This window comes from Cherax quadricarinatus, chromosome 35 (genome assembly GCF_038502225.1).
Source record: "Cherax quadricarinatus isolate ZL_2023a chromosome 35, ASM3850222v1, whole genome shotgun sequence".
In the NCBI taxonomy this organism is placed as follows: domain Eukaryota; kingdom Metazoa; phylum Arthropoda; class Malacostraca; order Decapoda; family Parastacidae; genus Cherax; species Cherax quadricarinatus.
In genome coordinates this window covers 267,417-295,000 of record NC_091326.1, presented here as the reverse complement: position 1 = coordinate 295,000, position 27,584 = coordinate 267,417, and the positions used below count along the sequence as shown (strand labels likewise).

Below are 27,584 nucleotides of genomic sequence, written 5' to 3'. Positions count from 1 at the left end.
TACTTGGTAAACTTGAAGAAGCCAATTTAAAGATCAAACTGTCTAAATGTCAATTTTTCAGATTAGAAATTAAGTTTCTTGGTCACGTAGTCACTCCTAGAGGGGTTACGACTGACCAAAGTAAAGTAACTGCAGTACTAAATTTTCCAACTCCCAAAACTGCTGATGCCGTAAGATCCTTTGTGGGCTTAGCAGGTTTTTATAGATCTTTCATTGCCAATTTTTCTTCCATAGCTGCTCCTTTAACTGAGTTGCTTAAGAAAGATGCTCCTTTTGTTTGGACCTTCCATCAAGAAAGAGCATTCCAAACTCTAAAAGAAAATTTCCAGATTTTTCTAAGCCCTTCTATCTGACAACTGATGCTAGTTCTATTGGCATAGGTGCTGTACTAGCTCAGAAGACTGATGGCAAGTACAACGCAGTTGCATTTGCTAGCCGAGTCCTTACGAAGGCTGAACGTAATTATACAGTAACTGAGCAAGAAGCTTTAGCAATAGTATGGTCTTTAAAGCACTTCTGAGACATTATTTATCAGTACTCTGTTCATGTCTTGACAGACCACGCTCCACTGATACCTTTATTCCAGAACAAACAACCTACTGGAAGGTTAGCCAGATGGACCTTGACTATCCAAGAGTTCAATCCCACCTTTGAACACTTACCTGGCAAGTCAAATGTAGTTGCAGATGCCTTATCGCGACATGTTAGTATAGTAACTGCAGACCCTCCATTTAGTGCTGAAGATGTAAAGAATGCTCAACGAACAGATCCCATGTGGTCTGGTGTGATTCGATTCCTGCTCCAGGAAGATCTTATTCTGACTGTGAAGCCACCAGCACCCATCAGTGATTTTGTCATGAACCAAGAATTACTGTATCGAACAGCCGAGTTGGGTACTCCTAGCAGAAGAGTTTACCAGTTAGTAATTCCACAGTCACTAGTGAATGTAGCCTTACAGCTAGTTCACGATGTACCAGGTGTTGCGCACCCTGGTATGGATCGTTCAGTAAAACAAGCCAGATTGAAATACTTTTGGCCTCGTATGGCAACTGATATTTCTGAGTATGTTAAGAAATGTAGTGTCTGCATGCAACATAAAGGTAATGCTAATGGTCCTAATCCAATCCAAGTGTATCCAACTACTAGCGAACCGTGGGAAAGAGTTGCGCTAGATTTGTTAACTAATTTTAAATGTTCCCTCCAAGGCAACAAACATCTGTGTGTTATGGTAGACCATTTCACCAGATATTGTGAGTTAGTTCCTATTGCAGATAAGACTGCCGAGACAGTAGCTAAAGCGTTTAAAGAATGCATTATCTGCAGGCATACCACCCCTAAGTCCCTAGTAACAGATAATGGAGGTGAATTCTGTAATGAGATTCTTGAAAATTTGTGCACCTTGTACAAGATCTCTAAATCCACCATTGTTCCTCATCATCCTGCCAGCAATGGGTTAGCAGAAAGTACCAATAAGAAAGTACTTGATGTCTTGAGAGCCACTATCAATCCCAACAGTGAAACTTGGGATGAAGTTATACCTGATGTGCAGTGTGCTATAAATTCTGCTTACAATGTTTCTATAGGTGACACTCCACATTATGCATTGTATGGTATAGATAAACGTTTGCCTTATGAGCTGCTATATTCTAATCCGAAACCAAATTACAACCCTGATGATTTCATAGCAACTCGTACCAGTTTAGCTCAAAGTGTCTTTAGAAGAATCTGTGAAACACTTCATAAATCAACAGCAGAATTTACAAGAGTCGCAAACACTCGAGCAAAGCCATCCAAAATCAAAGTAGGTTCGAGAGTTATGCTGACTAACTTTAACAAAACGTCTGCAGTGCCTAAGCTTGATCAAAAGTTTGTTGGTCCTTATCGAGTAGTTGAACATATCACTGGTAATAAGTATAAGGTTAGAGAAATTAGTACTGGTCAGTATAAAGAATCGCATTTAGATCGTATGAAGTTAGTATGTGATGATAATGATGTTCCAACCCAGACTAATGTGACAGACTCTGACAATCCTACTGATCCTGTACTCTCTCCCTCTGATACTCAGTCAGACGATCAACCTGAATGTCGTTATTCCCTACGTACACGACAGGTATTGAGAAATCCTCAAGTATCATTTGTAACTACCAATTCAGATTTGCCTCAAATACAGCATGAGTTAGCCAGTGCAACAGAGTTTGATCCTCCCAGAGATGACACCCATTCTGCATATATCAATCTCACCCTAGCAGAGTTGTGGTTAAATGTAAATAACCTGTATAGATGAATAATTACAGTATCAACTTATCAGTATTCAAGATTTTTTTTTTTTGTGTTCACGTTCTCTCCGAATTCTGAGAGTTAACAGTCTAGATTTGAGTGCACCGAATCTGCTTCTGTTAAACACTTCTTTCTTTGTATATATTCCTTCCTCAGAATCCATAGATCACATGAATACAGATCGATCGATCAAATTTTTTTTATCACTTCTATTGTGTAATCTCAACGTTGAGTCTCATTCGATGAGTTGTGCTATATTATACCTTGTATTGCATTACAGTTTCAGTTACGTAAGCTTCCATTCCAATATTCTACTTATGTATGTTATAATGTTCAATTGTTGTGTACTTTGACATTGTATAGAATTAGCCCAAGCCGTATACCTGCCGTCTCTAGTTTGTATTAGTTGTATGTCGGGACGACATACGTTAGTGTTGCCGAGCTCTCAGTAGTAGTACCAGTTCCTAGTAACCAGTTACCAGTAACCAGTGTACCAGTAGATGACTCACTACCAACCGTCTGTGTGAATCATTGACTGTATTCATATTGCTGCTGACCATAGCAGGATTTCAAACACCCTCACCCGTAGGCACTCATGGGTCAGTCAAGATAGGGGGCAGAGAGGCAGGTCGGCTGTTGGTGCCTTCCCACACTTTCCGTTATATTATACGTACTACCAGCCTACGTGAGTATTCTTACCCCATCCACGTTTTCGAAAACCCACATGACAGAGAGAGTTCTCTTAACTCACATCATTAGACACATGGACACAGACGTGGCGACGTACAATGAAATGCGCACCGACGTACAGCAATAGACGTACCTTCAGCTGCTTGGCGTCGCCCACCGTCACAGTCAGACGCTGAAGATTATCATTGTAGCAGAGAGAGACGTCGAGCTGCCCCAGCTCTCTGGGACTCAAGCTCACCTCCCTCTCCAGGTCCTGCCGCAGCAGCCGCTTACCCTCCAGCGGATGCAGCTCCTGGACCCAAATCCAGGAGAGTTATACACATGAGAAAAGTGCTAAGCCCATACGGGGCCATGTGCCGCCCCGGGAATGGATGACAATTCAGGTTAGATCTGAGGACGGGAATGGTAGCCACCATTCCTTCTATTTTGTTGCTACTTTCATTATCGTAAGAAATAATTATATTGTTTTGTGTATCTGTATAATTTCCCCTACTCATCTCCCTATCCCTGGTATAATTTGGTAAATTATGAAATGATTAATGGATTTTAAAGCTGCTTGACTAAGTCGGAGTGTAACCTTCCACAAACACACACACACAAGTAGCACCGTGGCTTCTAGCAGCAACACGCCGACATACATAGTCACATACATACTCACATACACACAAGGGACAAAGTAGACTTTAGAATCGGTCGTAGGAGGAAAAGTGCACTTGTGTACATGGAGGTTCATTTATTCTGGTGAAGCATCCATGAAACCCGCAACAATACAGATTCATGCCCCACCACGCTTGTTTACCAGAGAATGTTATGCTTGGAATTAAGTGAAGGTTGGGTGTATCCTATGTGGGAAAGGGAGAAAGAGAGAGAGAGAGAGAGAGAGAGAGAGAGAGAGAGAGAGAGAGAGAGAGAGAGAGAGAGAGAGAGAGAGATACACAGATTGTACCTAGTTCAGCTATCAAAACTTTGGGGCCCAGTCCCTGGACCCATTATGTACCTCTATAATCTTTTGACTACCGCCCACAGGATGGGTATGGGGTGCATAATACACATATTAAACTGAAACTAACTATGGACCGACAGAGATACATCTCACCTTGAGCAGGAAGAGAACATGACCAATAACAACGTGCTTTTTATCTCTGTCCACGTCATAGAAGGTCAGTTTGAGCGCCCTTTCTTCCAGCTCCTTAGCTGTTATCTGTGGAGATAAGTGACGTTAGTGGCAGTTGGTGCTTGTAGTGAGTAGTGTTAGTGGCAGTTGGTGCTTGTAGTGGGTAGTGTTAGTGGCAGATGGTGCTTGTGGTGGGTAGTGTTAGTGGCGAGTAGAATTATTGGCAGATGATGCTTATTCCTTGGGTAGCATTGAAAATGGGTTGGGCATATGTTTTTTTTAATGAGTTCGTATGGGCCAGTAGGCCTGCTGCAGTGTTCATCCTCTCTTATATTCTTATATATGACAACGTACACATTACGTAGCGGTGAGTTCCTGGACGAAGATTGGAATACAACACTCATAGTGTACTCACCTCACACTTCATCCATGACTGCAAAAAAAAATGAAAACGAATTCTTTCTACTCCCAAAGAAAACAACTGCGACAGACACCTCGTCTTTCCCACAAGGACCCCAGAGGACCTCGTCATCTAATAGTTGTGTGACGTGGTAACAAGGAATCAGCTTGGAGTAGCATCATAATATACGTACAAACGTGGATGAAAAAGTGTACTTGGCAGCTCTCTCTTCTATGGTGTTGGAAGTAGCAATTAAGGATACTTCAGTACAGTGGCGTCTATCAAGGTTGGATTCTCTGTGGATCAGTTTTTCTTTTTTTCCAGTTCATGAGATGTCCGTCTTTAGATCTATGCAAGACACACCCATTTTTTTTTTTGGTGTTGTCTCTGTGTACATTTTTGTATTCTCAGACCCGTGTAGAAAGTTTCTTCCTTGATTCTTCTATACAGATCTTGTTGCATCCTCTGCAAGGTAACGTGTCCACTCCTACTTCACTGGTTTCTCAAAGGAATGTTTCTCTCTGGTGGGGTTTCTGATGGAACACATGGCCATCGTAGCTATGCAGATGTTGCTTCTGGAGAGGGCCTCACCTCCACCTTCGACTCTGCAATGGATCTGTCAAATACACCTCCATTACCCCAATACAACTTCACCCCAAGATTTTTGTGCAACAGCTCATTGAAGACTTCGACAACTCTGTATAATTCACATACTTAACAAAAGAAGTGTTAAAAAGCTTTAAGAATGGGTTGTTCGAAATAAGATAGTAAACAGATCTCATGAACTTCGCCAGTCAGCTGTACCCAGCCTGAATGCTGCAGACCTTCACCGCCAAGTACTCCGCTGCTGGGTTATGGAAGCCACCTTACCTGGAGTTTACCTGGAGAGAGTTCCGGGGGTCAACGCCCCCGCGGCCCGGTCTGTGACCAGGCCTTCTGGTGGATCAGAGCCTGATCAACCAGGCTGTTGCTGCTGGCTGCACGCAAACCAACGTACGAGCCACAGCCCGGCTGGTCAGGAACCGACTTTAGGTGCTTGTCCAGTGCCAGCTTGAAGACTGCCAGGGGTCTGTTGGTAATCCCCCTTATGTATGCTGGGAGGCAGTTAAACAGTCTCGGGCCCCTGACACTTATTGTATGGTCTCTTAACGTGCTAGTGACACCCCTGCTTTTCATTGGGGGGATGTTGCATCGTCTACCAAGTCTTTTGCTTTCGTAGTGAGTGATTTTCGTGTGCAAGTTCGGTACTAGTCCCTCTAGGATTTTCCAGGTGTATATAATCATGTATCTCTCCCGCCTGCGTTCCAGGGAATACAGGTTAAGGAACCTCAAGCGCTCCCAGTATTTGAGGTGTTTTATCTCTGTTATGCGCGCCGTGAAGGTTCTCTGTACATTTTCTAGGTCAGCAATTTCACCTGCCTTGAAAGGTGCTGTTAGTGTGCAGCAATATTCCAGCCTAGATAGAACAAGTGACCTGAAGAGTGTCATCATGGGCTTGGCCTCCCTAGTTTTGAAGGTTCTCATTATCCATCCTGTCATTTTTCTAGCAGATGCGATTGATACAATGTTATGGTCTTTGAAGGTGAGATCCTCCGACATGATCACTCCCAGGTCTTTGACGTTGGTGTTTTGCTCTATTTTGTGGCCAGAATTTGTTTTGTACTCTGATGAAGATTTAATTTCCTCGTGTTTACCATATCTGAGTAATTGAAATTTCTCATCGTTGAACTTCATATTGTTTTCTGCAGCCCACTGAAAGATTTGGTTGATGTCCGCCTGGAGCCTTGCAGTGTCTGCAATGGAAGACACTGTCATGCAGATTCGGGTGTCATCTGCAAAGGAAGACACGGTGCTGTGGCTGACATCCTTGTCTATGTCCGATATGAGGATGAGGAACAAGATAGGAGTGAGTACTGTGCCTTGTGGAACAGAGCTTTTCACCGTAGCTGCCTCGGACTTTACTCTGTTGACGACTACTCTCTGTGTTCTGTTAGTGAGGAAATTATAGATCCATTGACCGACTTTTCCTGTTATTCCTTTAGCACGCATTTTGTGCGCTATTACGCCATGGTCACACTTGTCGAAGGCTTTTGCAAAGTCTGTATATATTACATCTGCATTCTTTTTGTCTTCTAGTGCATTTAGGACCTTGTCGTAGTGATCCAATAGTTGAGACAGACAGGAGCGACCTGTTCTAAACCCATGTTGCCCTGGGTTGTGTAACTGATGGGTTTCTAGATGGGTGGTGATCTTGCTTCTTAGGACCCTTTCAAAGATTTTTATGATATGGGATGTTAGTGCTATCGGTCTGTAGTTCTTTGCTGTTGCTTTACTGCCCCCTTTGTGGAGTGGGGCTATGTTGTTTTTAGTAACTGTGGGACGACCCCCGTGTCCATGCTCCCTCTCCATAGGATGGAAAAGGCTCGTGATAGGGGCTTCTTGCAGTTCTTGATGAACACGGAGTTCCATGAGTCTGGCTTTGGGGCAGAGTGCATGGGCATGTCAATCTTAAACACTTCAATCTTAAACACTTCCTGTAATAAAACCACCCACAACAGTAGGATTCGTAGTAATTATCCTGTTGTGAATCTTCAGGTCAAGACAGGAGGCTGGACAACATGGAATGAAGCTGAGGATTAAGCTCCTGGCTCTCTTTCTACGACTGACGACACTCCTCTCCGGCGCTATTCTTCGCCTTTTCTCACGTCCTCGCTCTCTCCTTACCTGAGTAAGTTGCTTATGCTTCAGATTCATCAGTCCAACGGTACTAAACATCTGCTGCTAGGCTGAGGGACTGATTACCTCATCTTCTACCTCTTCAGTCTTCTGTTTTTGTCCTTGTATTTTACTGATAAAGCCACTGGTGGGCGAATCATCTACATATTGAAGATACTCAGTTATTGTATATGTGATCTTTTCTTGGGTTATCTTGAAGTTATTAATATTGCAGGGTTATTATCCTTCGGGGAGGATTGAGAACAAGAAAAGCATCTTATATGATGGCCTTTTAATCCAAGGAATTGGAGCTACCCTCCTTTTCCTAGGATCAAACCTGGTTGCCTATCACTCCCTCAGGCGTTGTATGACACCCATGTCTGCAGTACTGCCTACAACAATAATACTAGAGTTAAAATAATAATAATAACAGCAATAATAATAAAAATAATAATAATAATAATAATAATAACAACAACAACAACAATAATAATAATAATAATAATAATAATAATAATAATAATAATAATAATAATAATAATAATAATAATAATAATAATAATAATAATAATAATAATATCAACAATACTACTAATAATATTCAATAATAACAATAATAATAACTTTCATCTTTCAAGAAAGGCAGGGTATCTGGTGCTGGTGAAGGGCTCTTGATCCAAGCAACTGGAATTACCCTTCCAGTTCCTCGGCGGTCACAGCTCATTACCTCCCACTCCCCCAGGATTCAGCACCCCCCTCTCCCCGCTTTTTCATCAACACAAAAGTCACTCGATAAACTTGTCGTGGTGACGGCGGACGGAGGTACGATCCCTCACTACTTCCTACAAGACCGAACTACCCCACACAGACGGAGGTTCGAGCTCTTCGCTGTTCCATTTCTTACCTGGAAGACAAAGGTCTCATCGAACCTGGGGTTGCAAGTCTTCTTACGTATTTTGGTCTGTAGGTAACGTCTCTCATCAGGTATCAGGAACAACCTGAAGGAACAACACTAAGTTACCACATTACATAAAAAATTGCACACACACACACACACACACACGCACACACACACACACACACACACACACACACACACACACACACACACACACACACACACACACACAACACACACACACACACACACACACACACACACACACACACACACACACACACACACACACACACACACGCACACACACACAGACACACTGTTACAAAAAACGCGATTCTAAAAGCTTAGAGATCTCCAGTGAATACTAGAAAGGACTGCCCTTCTAGCATCCAGCCTGTTACTGGGTTTTCGTAACAAGTAGTCAGTATCCTTGTCCAATTATCCATCAGAATTCAGTATGATTCAATAGTGCTTCAGGATTACAACTGGTAGGCTACTAACTAGAGAAATTAAAATTTAATAAATTTATTAATTAAGTTGTCTAGGCGTATATCAAATTAAATTAAATTAAATTAATCACAGTAATCAAAATAATATTAATCACTTCTCTCGTGTACAGTATTATTGTGCTGAAAGCACATATCACATTTATAATTCTTAAGTACCGTCTGGTACATTAATTAACATTTAATAAGATATTACAAATATGTACAAGTAAGTTTGTGTGTATGTGTGTAAGTGCTCTAAGTAGTTCGCTATGTCTCACGACTCGACTAGACTTAAACAAGTGACTGACAAAGTCCTCAAATAAACTAACTTCTTGACCAACTGGCAGTCAGAACAGTCTGCTTGAACAATAAAAAGAATGCTAAGCCCAATAGCAATATAATAAGCAACTGCAACACAGAATCAGGAACAAGGAGATAATATAACGACAGCTAGTAGGGACCATCTGCCGATCCTTCACAAAAGTCACCAAACTCCCATACTACTGAATCTAAGTTCAGCATAAGAAAATACCCGACTGTGACAATACACAGATACCAGTACAAATTAGGTCAGAAGCTACAGCTCAGGACCTGAGTTACTCAGAGTGTCTATGCGACACACAACCTCAGTACAACGTCGAAAATCACTAAGTCTATACAATGTTCTGTGAACAGAGTCTCCAGAACTATCAAGAATAATGAGACAAGAGACGATCTTCCAACAAGGGCCAATAAGGAAGAGTTAGGCACTTGTCAGGAATACGTCCAACCACCAAGAGAGTCTAGACCAGACTGAATACTGAATACTTCAGGCGAGGTGAGGACACCCCCCCCCTCGATCACGTGATAGCTCTGTGGACAGCTGCAGCTCAGCAACAGAAGCCAGCAGAATAACGAGCAAAGAGCGATAATTACAGTAGTTAGACAATCAAGACTTGAACTATGAGCACATAATATATTACATCCTACCTAACAAAATTTAACTAAGTCAAATAATAATATAAAGCAATACATTTACGATTTAGCTATTATCGCAAATATAAGGAAATAAATGGTATAAAATACCGACACAATGGAAATATAAACACAAATGCAGTATAATGTGATCCTTTATTGACAACGTTTCACCCACACAGTGGGCTTTTTCAAGACAACACTCAATACAGAAGAATCCTGGAATCATCGCTCATCTCTACAACCAACAATTTCAACCAGAACAATGGCTTCTATAACATAGCTGAACCACTCGCCAAGAAACTTCTTCATCGCTATCCCACATAAGAACATAGAACACTGCAGAAGGTCTACTCACAACTTGTCCAATACCCCTGCCAAGCTACCCAAGACTCTATAACCCCACCCGGTAGATCATCAGATGCAGCATTCTCCACCTGACCTCAACATTCTGAACATGACTATAAATACTCTCGTACCTTCCAACCCCAGGTAGATCCGTGTGTGACTTGAAAAAGCCCACTGTGTGGGTGAAACGTTGTCAATAAAGGATCACATTATACTGCATTTGTGTTTATATTTCCATCGCAAATATAAGCAATATAAAATTATATCAAAAGGTAATAATTATATATATACATATTAATCATTGCAACCCATTCAGGGGTTGCAACACACACACACACACACACACACATAAGGAATCATTCAGGACCCTGTACACCGTGTACGTTAGGCCCATATTGGAGTATGCGGCACCAGTTTGGAACCCACACCTAGCCAAGCACGTCAAGAAACTAGAGAAAGTGCAAAGGTTTGCAACAAGACTAGTCCCAGAGCTAAGAGGTATGTCCTACGAGGAGAGGTTAAGGGAAATCAACCTGACGACACTGGAGGACAGGAGAGATAGGGGGGACATGATAACGACATACAAAATACTGAGAGGAACTGACAAGGTGGACAAAGACAGGATGTTCCAGAGATTGGACACAGTAACAAGGGGACACAGTTGGAAGCTGAAGACACAGATGAATCACAGGGATGTTAGGAAGTATTTCTTCAGCCACAGAGTAGTCAGTAAGTGGAATAGTTTGGGAAGCAATGTAGTGGAGGCAGGATCCATACATAGCTTTAAGCAGAGGTATGATAAAGCTCACGGCTCAGGGAGAGTGACCTAGTAGCGATCAGTGAAGAGGCGGGGCCAGGAGCTCGGACTCGACCCCCGCAACCTCAACTAGGTGAGTACAACTAGGTGAGTACACACACACACACACACACACACACACACACACACACACACACACACACACATACACACACATACACACACACACACACACACACACACACACACACACACACACACACACACACACACATACACACACATACACACACACACACACACACACACACACACACACACACACATACACACACACACACACACACACACACACACACACACACACACACACACACACACACACACACACACACACACACACACACACAAGGGGAGGTCGTGGCTGTTGTCAGAACTTTATCGATTAAAAACAAAGTTGTGCTAACTTTAACAAAATAAAAAACTTTATTTTAAGCTTTAAACTATTTTATTTTGTTTCTCGAAGCGAAAGTTAGGAGAAGTTAGCGTAGAGAGAGAGAGAGAGAGAGAGAGAGAGAGAGAGAGAGAGAGAGAGAGAGAGAGAGAGAGAGAGAGAGAGAGAGAGAGAAGATGAGAGAAAGAATGAGAGAGTGAGAGAAAAAATGAGAGAGAGAGAAACAGTGAGAGAGAGAAATGAGAAATTAATCCACTTTTTTTTAGCAAAAGCTCTCAGAGGAAAATGAATTTATGCCCTTAATCCATTCTTTTTGGAAGTAGGGAGAGAGAGAGAGAGAGAGAGAGAGAGAGAGAGAGAGAGAGAGAGAGAGAGAGATGTAAGAGGAGAGCTGGGGTAGCTGGGGTTGTTAGGAGAGCTGAGGTGGCTGGCAGGGTTGCTAGGAGAGCCGGAGTGGCTGGTTGGGGTTGCTAGGAGAGCCGGAGTGGCTGGTTGGGGTTGCTAGGAGAGCCGGAGTGGATGGTTGGGGTTGCTAGGAGAGCCGAGGTGGCTGGTTGGGGTTGCTAGGAGAGCCGGAGTGGCTGGTTGGGGTTGCTAGGAGAGCCGGAGTGGCTGGTTGGGGTTGCTAGGAGAGCCGGAGTGGCTGGTTGGGGTTGCTAGGAGAGCCGAGGTGGTTGGTTGGGGTTGCTAGGAGAGCCGAGGTGGCTGGTTGGGGTTGCTAGGAGAGCCGAGGTGGCTGGTTGGGGTTGCTAGGAGAGCCGAGGTGGCTGGTTGGGGTTGCTAGGAGAGCGGAGGTGGCTGGCTGGGGTTGCTAGATCTGAGGTGGCTGGCAGGGGTTGTTGACCTTGGGTAGGGTGGGTGGCGTGGTGGGTCACCCCTGACAGTTGCCAGGCGCCCCTATCTATGATTGACGACCTGTCACAGTGCTTGGCTACACACACACACACACACACACACAGATACACAACACACACACACACACACACACACACACACACACACACAAGAGGTCACAATTGGAAGTTGAAGACTCAGATGAATCAAAGGGATGTTAGGAAGCATTTCTTCAGTCATAGAGTAGTCAGGCCGTGGAATAGCCTAGAAAGTGACGTAGTGGAGGCGGGAACCATACATAGTTTTAAGGCGAGGTATGATAAAGCTCATGGAGCAGGGAGAGAGAGGACCTTGTAGCAATCAGCGAAGAGGCGGGGCCAGGAGCTATGACTCGACCCCTGCAACCACAAATAGGTGAGTACAAATAGGTGAATACACACACACACACACACACACACACACACACACACACACACACACACACACACACACAACTTCCTATAGAAGCCTCCCAACCAGGTCAACCCCAGTGAAACCAAACACTCTAAATCAAAGCACCCATGCCACATCCAATGCCCCCACCCACTACATGACAAACTCCACCCCCACAGCAACAACCCATAGTTCCTTACCAGGTCTCCCACTTCCCCAACCCCAATATACCTCCCAGACCACAGTCTTAGAAAAGAAGTTGAAGGTGTGGTATACAAATGCAGATGGAATAACAAACAAGTATGAGGAGTATCACGAAAGAATCAAAGAGACATCCCCAGACATAATAGCACTCACAGAAACAAAACTCATCAGAATAATAACAGATTCAATCTTTCCATCCGGATATCAAATCCTCAGGAAAGACAGAGGGAGGAGAGGGGGAGGAGGAGTTGCACTGCTCATTAAAAACCAGTGGGGTTTTGAGAAAATGGAAGGAATGGATGGCACGGGCGAAAGGGACTACTTAGTAGGAACAATCCAGTCTGAGGGACATAAGGTGATAATTGCAGTAATGTACAACCCACCACAGAACTGTAGGAGGCCAAGAGAAGAATACGATGAGAGCAACAGAGCAATGATCGACACACTAGCCGAGGTGGCCAGGAGAGCACACATGGGGGGAGCAAAGTTACTAGTTATGGGTGATTTCAATCACAAGGAGATTGACTGGGAAAACCTGGAGCCCCATGGGGGTCCCGAAACATGGACAGCCAAGATGATGGATGTGGTACTGGAAAACCTCATGCATCAACATGTTAGAGACACTACCAGAGAGAGAGGAGAGGATGAACCAGCAAGGTTGGACCTTGTATTCACCATGAGTAGTTCGGACATCGAGGGTATCATGTATGAAAGGCCCCTGGGAGCTAGTGATCATGTGGTTCTGTGCTTCGACTACATAGTTGAGCTCCAAGTGGAGAGAGTAGCAGGAATAGGCTGGGAAAAACCAAACTACAAAAGGGGGAACTACTCAGGCATGAGGAACTTCCTTCAAGACATTCAGTGGGAGAGGGAACTGACAGGAAAACCAGTACAAGAAATGATGGACTATGTGGCAACAAAATGCAAGGAGGCAGAGGAGAGGTTTGTTCCCAAGGGAAACAGAAATAATGGGAAGAACAGAACGAGTTCTTGGTTCACCCAAAGGTGTAGGGAGACAAAAACTAGGTGTACTAAAGAATGGAAAAGGTACAGAAGACAGAGAGCTCAGGAAAATAAAGAAATCAGCCGAAGAGCCAGAAACGAATATGCACAGATAAGAAGGGAGGCTCAGAGACAATATGAAAATGACATAGCATCAAAAGTAAAGACTGACCCGAAGCTGTTGTACAGCCACATCAGGAGGAAAACAACAGTCAAGGACCAGGTAATCAGACTGAGGAAGGGTGATGGGGAATTCACAAGAAACGACCGAGAGGTTTGTCAGGAGCTCAACACAAGATTTAAAGAGGTATTTACAGTGGAAACCAGTAGGGCTCCAAGAAATCAGAACAGGGGGGCACACCAGCAAGTGCTGGTGTGCCAGCAATACACTATGCTACACCAATACACTAGGCTACATCAATACACTAGGATACACCAATACACTAGGCTACACCAATACACTAGGCTACACCAATACACTAGGCTACACCAATACACTAGGCTACTCTAATACACTAGGCTACACCAATACACTAGGCTACACCAATACACTAGGCTACACCAATACACTAGGCTACACCAATACACTAGGCTACTCCAATACACTAGGCTACACCAATACACTAGGCTACACCAATACACTAGGCTACTCCAATACACTAGGCTACACCAATACACTAGGCTACACCAATAAACTAGGCTACTCCAATACACTAGGCTACACCAATACTCTAGGCTACACCAATACACTAGGCTACACCAATACACTAGGCTACACCAATACACTAGGCTACACCAATACACTAGGCTACACCAATGCACTAGGCTACACCAATACACTAGGCTACACCAATACACTAGGCTACACCAATACACTAGGCTACTCCAATACACTAGGCTACACCAATACACTAGGCTACACCAATACACTGTGCTACACCAATACACTAGGCTACACCAATACACTAGGCTACACCAATACACTAGGCTACTCCAATACACTAGGCTACACCAATACACTAGGCTACACCAATAAACTAGGCTACTCCAATACACTAGGCTACACCAATACTCTAGGCTACACCAATACACTAGGCTACACCAATACACTATGCTACACCAATACACTAGGCTACACCAATACACTAGGCTACACCAATACACTAGGCTACACCAATACACTAGGCTACTCCAATACACTAGGCTACACCAATACTCTAGGCTACACCAATACACTAGGCTACACCAATACACTAGGCTACACCAATACACTAGGCTACACCAATACACTAGGCTACTCCAATACACTAGGCTACACCAATACACTAGGCTACACCAATACACTAGGCTACTCTAATACACTAGGCTACACCAATACACTAGGCTACACCAATACACTAGGCTACACCAATACACTAGGCTACACCAATACACTAGGCTACTCCAATACACTAGGCTACACCAATACACTAGGCTACACCAATACACTAGGCTACTCCAATACACTAGGCTACACCAATACATTAGGCTACACCAATAAACTAGGCTACTCCAATACACTAGGCTACACCAATACTCTAGGCTACACCAATACACTAGGCTACACCAATACACTAGGCTACACCAATACACTAGGCTACACCAATACACTAGGCTACACCAATGCACTAGGCTACACCAATACACTAGGCTACACCAATACACTAGGTTACACCAATACACTAGGCTACACCAATACACTAGGCTACTCCAATACACTAGGCTACACCAATACACTAGGCTACACCAATACACTATGCTACACCAATACACTAGGCTACACCAATACACTAGGCTACACCAATACACTAGGCTACACCAATACACTAGGCTACACCAATACACTAGGCTACACCAATACACTAGGCTACACCAATAAACTAGGCTACTCCAATACACTAGGCTACACCAATACTCTAGGCTACACCAATACACTAGGCTACACCAATACACTATGCTACACCAATACACTAGGCTACACCAATACACTAGGCTACACCAATACACTAGGCTACACCAATACACTAGGCTACTCCAATACACTAGGCTACACCAATACTCTAGGCTACACCAATACACTAGGCTACACCAATACACTAGGCTACACCAATACACTAGGCTACACCAATACACTAGGCTACTCCAATACACTAGGCTACACCAATACACTAGGCTACACCAATACACTAGGCTACTCTAATACACTAGGCTACACCAATACACTAGGCTACACCAATACACTAGGCTACACCAATACACTAGGCTACTATAATACACTAGGCTACACCAATACACTAGGCTACACCAATACACTAGGCTACACCAATACACTATGCTACACCAATACACTAGGCTACACCAATGCACTAGGCTACACCAATACACTAGGCTACACCAATACACTATACAATACACTAGGCTACACCAATACACTAGGCTACACCAATACACTAGGCTACACCAATACACTAGGCTACACCAATACACTAGGCTACTCCAATACACTACGCTACACCAATACACTAGGCTACACCAATACACTAGGCTACACCAATACACTAGGCTACACCAATACACTAGGCTACACCAATACACTAGGCTACTCCAATACACTAGGCTACACCAATACACTAGGCTACATCAATACACTAGGCTACTCTAATACACTAGGCTACACCAATACACTAGGCTACACCAATACACTAGGCTACTATAATACACTAGGCTACACCAATACACTAGGCTACACCAATACACTAGGCTACACCAATACACTATGCTACACCAATACACTAGGCTACACCAATGCACTAGGCTACACCAATACACTAGGCTACACCAATACACTAGGCTACACCAATACACTAGGCTACACCAATACACTAGGCTACACCAAAACTCTAGGCTACACCAATACACTAGGCTACTCCAATACACTAGGCTACTCCAATACACTAGGCTACACAATACACTAGGCTACACCAATACACTAGGCTACTCCAATACACTAGGCTACTCCAATATACTAGGCTACACCAATACACTAGGCTACACCAATACACTAGGCTACACCAATACACTAGGCTACTCCAATACACTACGCTACACCAATACACTAGGCTACACCAATACACTAGGCTACACCAATAAACTAGGCTACACCAATACACTAGGCTACACCAATACACTAGGCTACACCAATACACTAGGCTACTATAATACACTAGGCTACACCAATACACTAGGCTACACCAATACACTAGGCTACACCAATACACTATGCTACACCAATACACTAGGCTACACCAATGCACTAGGCTACACCAATACACTAGGCTACACCAATACACTAGGCTACACCAATACACTAGGCTACACCAATACACTAGGCTACACCAAAACTCTAGGCTACACCAATACACTAGGCTACTCCAATACACTAGGCTACTCCAATACACTAGGCTACACAATACACTAGGCTACACCAATACACTAGGCTACTCCAATACACTAGGCTACTCCAATATACTAGGCTACACCAATACACTAGGCTACACCAATACACTAGGCTACACCAATACACTAGGCTACTCCAATACACTACGCTACACCAATACACTAGGCTACACCAATACACTAGGCTACACCAATAAACTAGGCTACACCAATACACTAGGCTACACCAATACACTAGGCTACACCAATACACTATGCTACACCAATACACTAGGCTACACCAATAAACTAGGCTACACCAATACACTAGGCTACACCAATACACTAGGCTACACCAATACACTAGGCTACTCCAATACACTACGCTACACCAATACACTACGCTACACCAATACACTAGGCTACACCAATAAACTAGGCTACACCAATACACTAGGCTACTCCAATACACTACGCTACACCAATACACTAGGCTACACCAATACACTAGGCTACACAATACACTACGCTACACCAATACACTAGGCTACACCAATACACTAGGCTACACTATTACCCTGCGAGGCACCATCCCAGGCAGGTACAAGGACCAGCACACTACCAGACAAACGGAAGTCTCTCCCGTTTATTACTCAAACAACAGTACCAGTCACCATCAATTCAATTCAATTCAAAGTTTATTCTCTATAAGGATTACAATGCTGAGTTTACAGAATTTGGTTATTGTGTGGTTTATTGTTTGGTTATTGTGTGTGTTACAAATCATATAGTCACTGGTAATCTCTCTCTCTCTCTGATAGCACCGAACAACAGAGCTCATGCTGGCACCATGCCATCATTTGTGGAGGCGTGAGTGCTACGTAGTAACCTACGTAGGAGCCGTGCCTTCACAACACGTGGCACTGTGCCAGATTTGTATGTCCGTGTTGTTGTTCAGTGCGCTGCGCACAGACCCTGACAACCAGCGCTACATTTAGTGATGGACGACTAAACTGACGACGCTGTAACCTAGTTTGATTACATAACTCAACGTAACCATAGAAAGAAAAGCTGCACTAAATATTGATTTGTTTTTGTTGAGTTTCAGGGCTTAATTATATGTTGCTTCACTTAAAGGTCGCTACAACTTTGACTGGATTATAAGTTGTTCCATTTAGGGTCGCAACGGCTCTAGGGTTGGATTATATAACTAGAAATGTTATCCTTCAATTGGAAGGCCGCAATAATAATATCTTTATTTACTACAAGTACATGTACAAGGTATACAGTCCTAGCTGACAACAATGACACACTACTACATAGAAAGCCCCTTGTTATGCTCCGCATGTCGGGCAAATTAGGTCAGTGTCCCAGGATGCGACCCACACCAGTCGACTAACACCAGGTACCTATTTTACTGATGGGGAACATAGACAACAGGTGGAAAGAAACACGCCCAATGTTTCTACTCTGGCTGGGAATCGAACCCAGGCCGTCGCCGTGTGAAACGAGAGCGTTAGCCACCAGGCCACCAGAACCCAGGAACCAGGGTTACCCGCCCTCAAGGACTCAGCACCTCCATATGAATATAGAATTAATATTATGGAGATAAATTCACTCACAGGATGAGTGAAGATTACCAGTAGCCTCACAGCCTCCATCAATACTTTCTTCAACACTCGTCAAGGACTTTGTAATTTGTTGTGTGTTGTTGATATTGGTACCTTGTGTGGTGTTGATGTTGGTACCTTGTGTGGTGCTGATGTTGGTACCTTGTGTGGTGTTGATGTTGGTACCTTGTGTGGTGTTGATGTTGGTGCCTTGTGTGGTGTTGATGTTGGTATCTTGTGTAGTGTTGATGTTGGTACCTTCTGTGGTGCTGATGTTGGTATCTTGTGTGGTGTTGATGTTGGTACCTTGTGTTGTGTTGATGTTGGTACCTTGTGTGGTGTTGATGTTGGTACCTTGTGTTGTGTTGATGTTGGTACCTTGTGTGGTGTTGATGTTGGTACCTTGTGTGGTGTTGCTGTTGGTACCTTGTGTGGTGATGCTGTTGGTACCTTGTGTGGTGTTGATGTTGGTACCTTGTGTGGTGTTGATGTTGGTACCTTGTGTGGTGTTGATGTTGGTACCTTGTGTGGTGTTGATGTTGGTACCTTGTGTGGTGTTGATGTTGGTACCTTGTGTGGTGTTGCTGTTGGTACCTTGTGTGGTGATGCTGTTGGTACCTTGTGTGGTGTTGATGTTGGTACCTTGTGTGGTGTTGATGTTGGTACCTTGTGTGGTGTTGATGTTGGTACCTTGTGTGGTGTTGATGTTGGTACCTTGTGTGGTGTTGATGTTGGTACCTTGTGTGGTGTTGATGTTGGTACCTTGTGTGGTGTTGCTGTTGGTACTTTGTGTGGTGATGCTGTTGGTACCTTGTGTGGTGTTGATGTTGGTACCTTGTGTGGTGTTGATGTTGGTACCTTGTGTGGTGTTGATGTTGGTACCTTGTGTGGTGTTGATGTTGGTACCTTGTGTGGTGTTGATGTTGGTACCTTGTGTGGTGTTGATGTTGGTACCTTGTGTGGTGTTGATGTTGGTACCTTGTGTGGTGTTGATGTTGGTACCTTGTGTGGTGTTGCTGTTGGTACCTTGTGTGGTGTTGATGTTGGTACCTTGTGTGGTGTTGATGTTGGTACCTTGTGTGGTGTTGATGTTGGTACCTTGTGTGGTGTTGATGTTGGTACCTTGTGTGGTGTTGATGTTGGTACCTTGTGTGGTGTTGATGTTGGTACCTTGTGTGGTGTTGATGTTGGTACCTTGTGTGGTGTTGATGTTGGTACCTTGTGTGGTGTTGCTGTTGGTACCTTGTGTGGTGTTGCTGTTGGTACCTTGTGTGGTGTTGCTGTTGGTACCTCGTTGGTTTTAATTATACAGCATTAAATACGCATGTATTTATACAGAGAGACATTTATGTATGTACACATACATAAATTTTACACAAATGCCGTTTCCCAACATGATGGCCAATAGAAGAAAAAACACATTTACCATCACTCACTCCCTAGCTGCCCTTCCTGAGGTCTCAAAGACATGCTATAGCATAGCTACTCTGAAGGACCCCAGTACAGCGACTCATATATTATACAAGAGGCAGAACCACAACACAAACCAGCAACTATCCGTCAGAAACTGCAACGTAGAATTTTGGCCTCATTCAAAGGCCCTCTTCAGACGACAAGGGGGGTGGGGGGATGTCTCACGTATCGGTTAGGTTGTGATACTCAGAGCGTCTCTCTCTCTCTCTCTCTCTCTCTCTCTCTCTCTCTCTCTCTCTGCCTTCCATCCCTGGGAACAACAACAACAACTACCTGACCTTGGGCTCGTGGTTGCAATATGAGATAATGTGCACTGTCTTCATGGTTGGTATGTGAACTGACACCATGAGTGTCACTGTCCAGCACTGTCTTTATGCGTGACGACGCACAGCAACACAGTATAAATGATGCAGTTATCAGGAAGATAAGAAACATGAACGTACTGAAGAAGACGAAGGAGGAGAAGGTGGAGAAGGAGGAGAAGGAGGAGGAGAAGAAACAGGAAGTACACACACACTCAAAGCACACAGATCTTAATAATACAGCTGACATCACTGTCCTCAAGCACGGGAGCTTCTCTCAAGAACCACCACTGCCTTACGTCTGGCACCACGTGGCGCCAGAAGCCAGGTGGTGGCACCAGAACGCATCTGAGGTCATATAATGCCACCTGGCATCGTACAGTAGAGGCATATGGCACTATAAGCCAGGTGGTGGCACCAAGACCCACCTAACGTCATATAATGCCACCTAGCGTCATACAGTAGCATCCCATGGCACCATAAGCCAGGTGGTGGCACCAGAACGTAACTGAGGTTATATAATGCCGCCTGGCGTCATACAGTAGCGCCACATGGTACCATAAGCCAGGTGGTGGCATCAGGACTCACCTGACGTAGGGGTCGCAGGAGTTGATGGAACCAATAAGGCGGCTAGGAAGGTTCTTAGCCTTGATGAGAGTCACCAGCAGCTTCTCTGCCTCAGTCTGGTACTCCAGCTGCAGCCACACCCTACCGATGTGGTCTTCAGGGTACTGCTCCAGCTCACCCTCCAGCTCATCTGTCTTGTAGAGCTCGGGGTTGATGGCCCCCAGACTGCACGCTGCTGCTGCTGGGGGAGACGAAGGTGTTAATGGTATTAGGAAGCCACAGGGAGCAGCTACTGGGACACACTGAGGTGTGCATCAGTTAAGGAAACCCCAGGGTGCGGGCAGCTCACGCTGAGGGAGACATAAAGGTGTTAGTGGTGTTCCTGAAGGGGGGAAGACAGGTGCTAATGAAGCGTCTGCAGCCGAGACAGGTGACAATGGCGCACCTGCAGAAAAACACAGGTGGTGCAGGTGGCGTTCTGGGAGTGAGACGATGAGTGCTAATGACGCGTCCGAGGTGACAGGCAGGTCTTAACAAGAATAACAATAAATAAATAAAACAACTTTAATAACAAGAATAATAATAAGAGAGAAGGTTGGTAGACAGTAACCAGGCAGGGAAGGTACCGCCCTGCTGTCATCCACAGGTCTGCTGTTCTTTTGTCTCGTGAACATGTAAGATGACAGGTAACTCTTGCCAACACTACATCTATATCTAGTACCAGTTATATATATATATATATATATATATATATATATATATATATATATATATATATATATATATAAACACTGAACTCTGGCTGAAGGAGACTCGAACCTACGAACCTTAGGACAAGGTACGCAGTGCTTTACCAATCTACCCACACTGGACCAATACCTTGGCGTGTAGCATGCGCTACACGTTTGATCCAAGGCAGCCAGCTTTCAGGGAGAAGGCTTACAGCTTTTCATCTCATCCCCTGCATGCATCAGCCTTACTAGAGATTTGAACAATGCAAGGAATTCGCGAGAGCATGCGAAATATACACAAACACTGAACTCTGGCTGAAGGAGACTCGAACCTACGAACCTTAGGACAAGGTACGCAGTGCTTTACCAATCTACCCACACTGGACCAATACCTTGGCGTGTAGCATGCGCCAAGCATGGTTATAGGACGGGGTGAGGATGTTACAGTACTGGAGGTGCGTCTTAATATTGACAACTTCTAACAAGGCAGCTGTTGAATGAATGATGGTGAATGTATCTCTTTTCTTCCTTTTACATGATGAGCTTAAAAGTAATATCGACATTAATGGAAATAATAATAATAATAATAATAATAATAATAATAATAATAATAATAATAATAATAATAATAATAATAATTTATTTATTTTTTATTAACTCATCGGCTGTTTCCCACCAAGGCAGGGTGGCCAGATAAAGAAAAACTTTCACCATCATTCACTCCATCACTGTCTTGTCAGAAGGGTGCTTTACACTACGGTTATAAAACTGCAACATTAATACCCCTCCTTCAGGGTGTAGACACTGTACTTCCCATCTCCAGGACTCAAGTCCGGCCTGCCGGTTTCCCTGGATCCCTTCATAAATATTATCCTGCTCACACTCCAACAGCACGTCAAGTCCTAAAAACCATTTGTCTCCATTCGTTCCTATGTAAGACGCTCACGCACGCTTGCTGGAAGTCCAAGCCCCTCGCACACAAAGCCTCCTTTACCTCCTCCCTCTACTACAGATTTATACACTCTTGAAGTCATTCTATTTTGTTCCATTCTCTCTTACATGTCCGAACCACCTCAACAACCCCTCCTCAGCCCTCTGAATAATAGTTTTAGCAATTCCACACCTCTTCCTAATTTCCAAACTAGGAGTTTTTTGCAATACATTCACACCACACACTGTCCTCAGACACGACATCTCCACTGCCTCCAGCCTTCTTGTTGCAACATTCACCACACATGCTTCACACCCATATAAGAGCGTTGGTATACCTATACTCTCATACATTCCCCTCTTTGCTTCCTTGGAGAAAGTTCTTTGTCTCCACCACTCACATTTCCCCTTCATCAATTCTATAATTCACCTCATCTTTCATAGACCCATCTGCTGACGCGTCCACTCCTAAATATTTGAATACATTCATCTCCTCCATACTCTCTCCCTCCAACCTGATATCCAGTCTTCTGTTACCTAATTTTTTTTATATACCCTACCAAACTCATCCACCAACCTCTGCAACTTCTCTTCAGAATCTCCCAAAAGCAGTGTCATCAGCAAAGAGCAACTGTGACAACTCCCACTTTTTGTTAGATTCTTTATCTTTTAACTCCACGCCTCTTGCCAAGACCCTCGCATTTACTTCTCTTACAACCTCATCTATAAATATATTAAATAACCACGGTGACATCACACATCCTTGTCTAAGGCCTACTTTTACTGGGAAATAATTTCCCTCTTTCCTACATACTTTAACTTGAGCCTCACTATCCTCGTAAAAACTCTTCACTGCTTACAATAAGCTACCTCCTATACCATACATTTGCAATAATAATAATAATAATAATAATAATAATAATAATAATAATAATAATAATAATAATAATAATAATAATAGTAATAATAATAATAATAATAATTCTACTATTACTACTACTACTACTACAACTACTAATAAAACAATACTTCTGTTACTAATAATAATAATGGTAATAATAATAATAATAATTATAATAGGAAGAGTCAAACAAGGAGAGAAAATAATAAGTTTGTGATAAACATCAGGAAATTATTATAAATGTTTATAAAAGGGATTCAAGGTTAATAATAATATTTTGATGTTTCACATTACATTAGAGATATTAATGTTTTTAATGGCTCAGTGAAGGAGCTGTCTGGTCTGGGGGCTGGGGGAGCTGTCTGGGGGCTGGGGGAGCTGTCTGGGGGCTGGAGGAGCTGTCTGGGGGCTGGAGGAGCTGTCTGGGGGCTGGAGGAGCTGTCTGGGGGCTGGGGAGCTGTCTGGGGGCTGGGTGAGCTGTCTGGGAGCTGGCGGAGCTGTCTGGGGGCTGGGGAGCTGTCTGGGGGCTGGGGAGCTGTCTGGGGGCTGGAGGAGCTGTCTGGGGGCTGGCGGAGCTGTCTGGGGGCTGGGGAGCTGCCTGGGGTCTGGAGGAGCTGTCTGGGGGCTGGGGAGCTGTCTGGGGGCTGGGTGAGCTGTCTGGGAGCTGGCGGAGCTGTCTGGGGGCTGGGGAGCTGTCTGGGGGCTGGGGAGCTGTCTGGGAGCTGGCGGAGCTGTCTCGGGGCTGGGGAGCTGTCTGGGGTCTGGAGGAGCTGTCTGGGGGCTGGGGAGCTGTCAGGGGGCTGGGTGAGCTGTCTGGGAGCTGGCGGAGCTGTCTGGGGGCTGGGGAGCTGTCTGGGGGCTGGGGAGCTGTCTGGGGGCTGGAGGAGCTGTCTGGGGGCTGGCGGAGCTGTCTCGGGGCTGGGGAGTTGTCTGGGGGCTGGAGGAGCTGTCTGGGGGCTGGGGAGCTGTCTGGGAGCTGGGTGAGCTGTCTGGGAGCTGGCGGAGCTGTCTGGGGGCTGGGGAGCTGTCTGGGGGCTGGGGAGCTGTCTGGGGGCTGGAGGAGCTGTCTGGGGGCTGGAGGAGCTGTCTGGGGGCTGGGTGAGCTGTCTGGGGGCTGGGTGAGCTGTCTGGGAGCTGGCGGAGCTGTCTGGGAGCTGGCGGAGCTGTCTGGGGGCTGGGGAGCTGTCTGGGGGCTGGGGAGCTGTCTGGGGGCTGGAGGACCTGTCTGGGGGCTGGAGGAGCTGTCTGGGGGCTGGGGAGCTGTCTGGGGGCTGGAGGAGCTGTCTGGGGGCTGGGTGAGCTGTCTGGGCGCTGGCGGAGCTGTCTGGGGGCTGGGGAGCTGTCTGGGGGCTGGGGAGCGGTCTGGGGGCTGGCGGAGCTGTCTGGGGGCTGGGTGAGCTGTCTGGGAGCTGGCGGAGCTGTCTGGGGGCTGGGGAGCTGTCTGGGGGCTGGGGAGCTGTCTGGGGGCTGGGGGAGCTGTCTGGGGGCTGGGTGAGCTGTCTGGGAGCTGGCGGAGCTGTCTGGGGGCTGGGGAGCTGTCTGGGGGCTGGGGAGCTGTCGGGGGGCTGGGTGAGCTGTCTGGGAGCTGGCGGAGCTGTCTGGGAGCTGGCGGAGCTGTCTGGGGGCTGGGGAGCTGTCTGGGGGCTGGGGAGCTGTCTGGGGGCTGGAGGACCTGTCTGGGGGCTGGAGGAGCTGTCTGGGGGCTGGGGAGCTGTCTGGGGGCTGGAGGAGCTGTCTGGGGGCTGGGAGAGCTGTCTGGGAGCTGGCGGAGCTGTCTGGGGGCTGGGGAGCTGTCTGGGGGCTGGGGAGCTGTCTGGGGGCTGGAGGAGCTGTCTGGGGGCTGGGTGAGCTGTCTGGGAGCTGGCGGAGCTGTCTGGGGGCTGGGGAGCTGTCTGGGGGCTGGGGAGCTGTCTGGGGGCTGGGGGAGCTGTCTGGGGGCTGGGTGAGCTGTCTGGGAGCTGGCGGAGCTGTCTGGGGGCTGGGGAGCTGTCTGGGGGCTGGGGAGCTGTCTGGGGGCTGGAGGAGCTGTCTGGGGGCTGGGTGAGCTGTCTGGGAGCTGGCGGAGCTGTCTGGGGGCTGGGGAGCTGTCTCGGGGCTGGGGAGTTGTCTGGGGGCTGGAGGAGCTGTCTGGGGGCTGGGTGAGCTGTCTGGGAGCTGGCGGAGCTGTCTGGGGGCTGGGGAGCTGTCTGGGGGCTGGGGAGCTGTCTGGGGGCTGGGGGGGCTGTCTGGGGGCTGGGGGAGCTGTTTGGGAGCTTGCGGAGCTGTCTGGGGGCTGGGGGAGCTGTCTGGGGGCTGGGGAGCTGTCTGGGGGCTGGGGAGCTGTCTGGGGGCTGGGGGGGCTGTCTGGGGGCTGAAGAAGCTGTCTGGGAGCTTGCGGAGCTGTCTGGGGGCTGGGGGAGCTGTCTGGGGGCTGGGGGAGCTGTCTGGGGGCTAGGGGAGCTGTCTGGGGGCTGGGGGAGCTGTCTGGGGGCTCGGGGAGCTGTCTGGGGGCTGGGGGAGCTGTCTGGGGGCTGGGGGAGCTGTCTGGGGGCTGGGGGAGCTGTCTGGGGGCTGGGGGAGCTGTCTGGGGGCTGGGGGAGCTGTCTGAGGGCTGGGGGAGCTGTCTGGGGGCTGGGGGAGCTGTCTGGGGGCTGAGAGAGCTGTCTGGGGGCTGGGGGAGCTGTCTGGGGGCTGGGAAAGCTGTCTGGGGGCTGGGGGAGCTGTCTGGGGGCTGGAGGAGCTGTCTGGGGGCTGGGGGAGCTGTCTGGGGGCTGGGGGAGCTGTCTGGGGGCTGGGGGAGCTGTCTGGGGGCTGGGGGAGCTGTCTGGGGGCTGGGCGAGCTGTCTGGGGGCTGGGGGAGCTGTCTGGGGGCTGGCGGAGCTGTCTGGGAGTGGCGGAGCTGTCTGGGGGTTGGGGGAGCTGTCTGGGAGCTGGCGGAGCTCTCTGGGGGCTGGTGGAGCTGTCTGGGGGCTGGGGAGCTGTCTGGGGGCTGGGGGAGCTGTCTGGGGGCTGGGGGAGCTGTCTGGGAGCTGGCGGAGCTGTCTGGAGGCTGGGGGAGCTGTCTGGGGGCTGGGGGAGCTGTCTGGGGGCTGGGGGAGCTGTCTGGGAGCTGGGGGAGCTGTCTGGGAGCTGGGGGAGCTGTCTGGAGGCTGGGGAGCTGTCTGGGGGCTAGGGGAGCTGTCTGGGGGCTGGCGGAGCTGTCTGGGGGCTGGGGGAGCTGTCTGGGGACTGGGGGAGCTGTCTGGGGGCTGGGGGAGCTGTCTGGGGGCTGGGGGAGCTGTCTGGGGGCTGGCGGAGCTGTCTGGGAGCTGGCGGAGCTGTCTGGGGGCTGGGGGAGCTGTCTGGGGGCTAGGGGAGCTGTCTGGGGGCTGGGGGAGCTGTCTGGGGGCTGGCGGAGCTGTTTGGGGGCGGGGGGAGCTGTCTGGGGGCTGGGGGAGCTGTCTGGGGGCTGGGGGAGCTGTCTGGGTGCTGGCGGAGCTGTCTGGGGGCTGGGGGAGCTGTCTGGGGGCTGGGGGAGCTGTCTTGGGGCTGGGGGAGCTGTCTGGGAGCCGGGGGAGCTGTCTGGGGGCTGGCGGAGCTGTCTGGGAGCTGGGGAAGCTGTCTGAGGGCTGGGGACCTGTCTGGGAGCTGGCGGAGCTGTCTGGGGGCTGGGGGAGCTGTCTGAGGGCTGGGGGAGCTGTCTGGGAGCTGGGGGAGCTGTCTGGGGGCTGGCGAAGCTGTCTGGGGGCTGGGGAAGCTGTCTGGGAGCTGGGGGAGCTGTCTGGGAGCTGAGGGAGCTGTCTGGGGGCTGGGGGAGCTGTCTGGGGGCTAGCGGAGCTGTCTGGGGGCTGGCGGAGCTGTCTGGGAGCTGGGGTAGCTGTCAGGGGGCTGGGGGAGCTGTCTGGGAGCTGGAGGAGCTGTCTGGGAGCTGGGGGAGCTGTCTGGGGGCTGGGGGAGCTGTCTGGGGGCTGGCGGAGCTGTCTGGGGGCTGGGGGAGCTGTCTTGGGGCTGGGGGAGCTGTCTGGGGGCTGGCGGAGCTGTCTGGGGGCTGGGGGAGCTGTCTGGGGC

General features: G+C 47.3%; 1 protein-coding gene across 2 annotated transcripts in view; it reads right to left on the bottom strand.

Moving 5' to 3' along the window:
- The window catches only part of LOC128695111 (synaptotagmin-15), a 143,310-nt gene that overhangs the window by 30,127 nt on the left and 85,599 nt on the right, over window positions 1–27,584 (bottom strand). Inside the window, exons 3-6 of one of the 2 annotated variants that reach the window (XM_053785525.2) lie at window positions 21,018–21,237; window positions 8,101–8,194; window positions 4,064–4,168; window positions 3,101–3,259 (exon numbers count right to left, since the gene is read on the bottom strand). In XM_053785525.2, the coding sequence (XP_053641500.2) occupies window positions 3,101–3,259; window positions 4,064–4,168; window positions 8,101–8,194; window positions 21,018–21,237 (578 nt within the window). The remainder of the gene's footprint in view (window positions 1–3,100; window positions 3,260–4,063; window positions 4,169–8,100; window positions 8,195–21,017; window positions 21,238–27,584) is intronic. The other variant, XM_053785526.2, reaches the window with a different exon arrangement.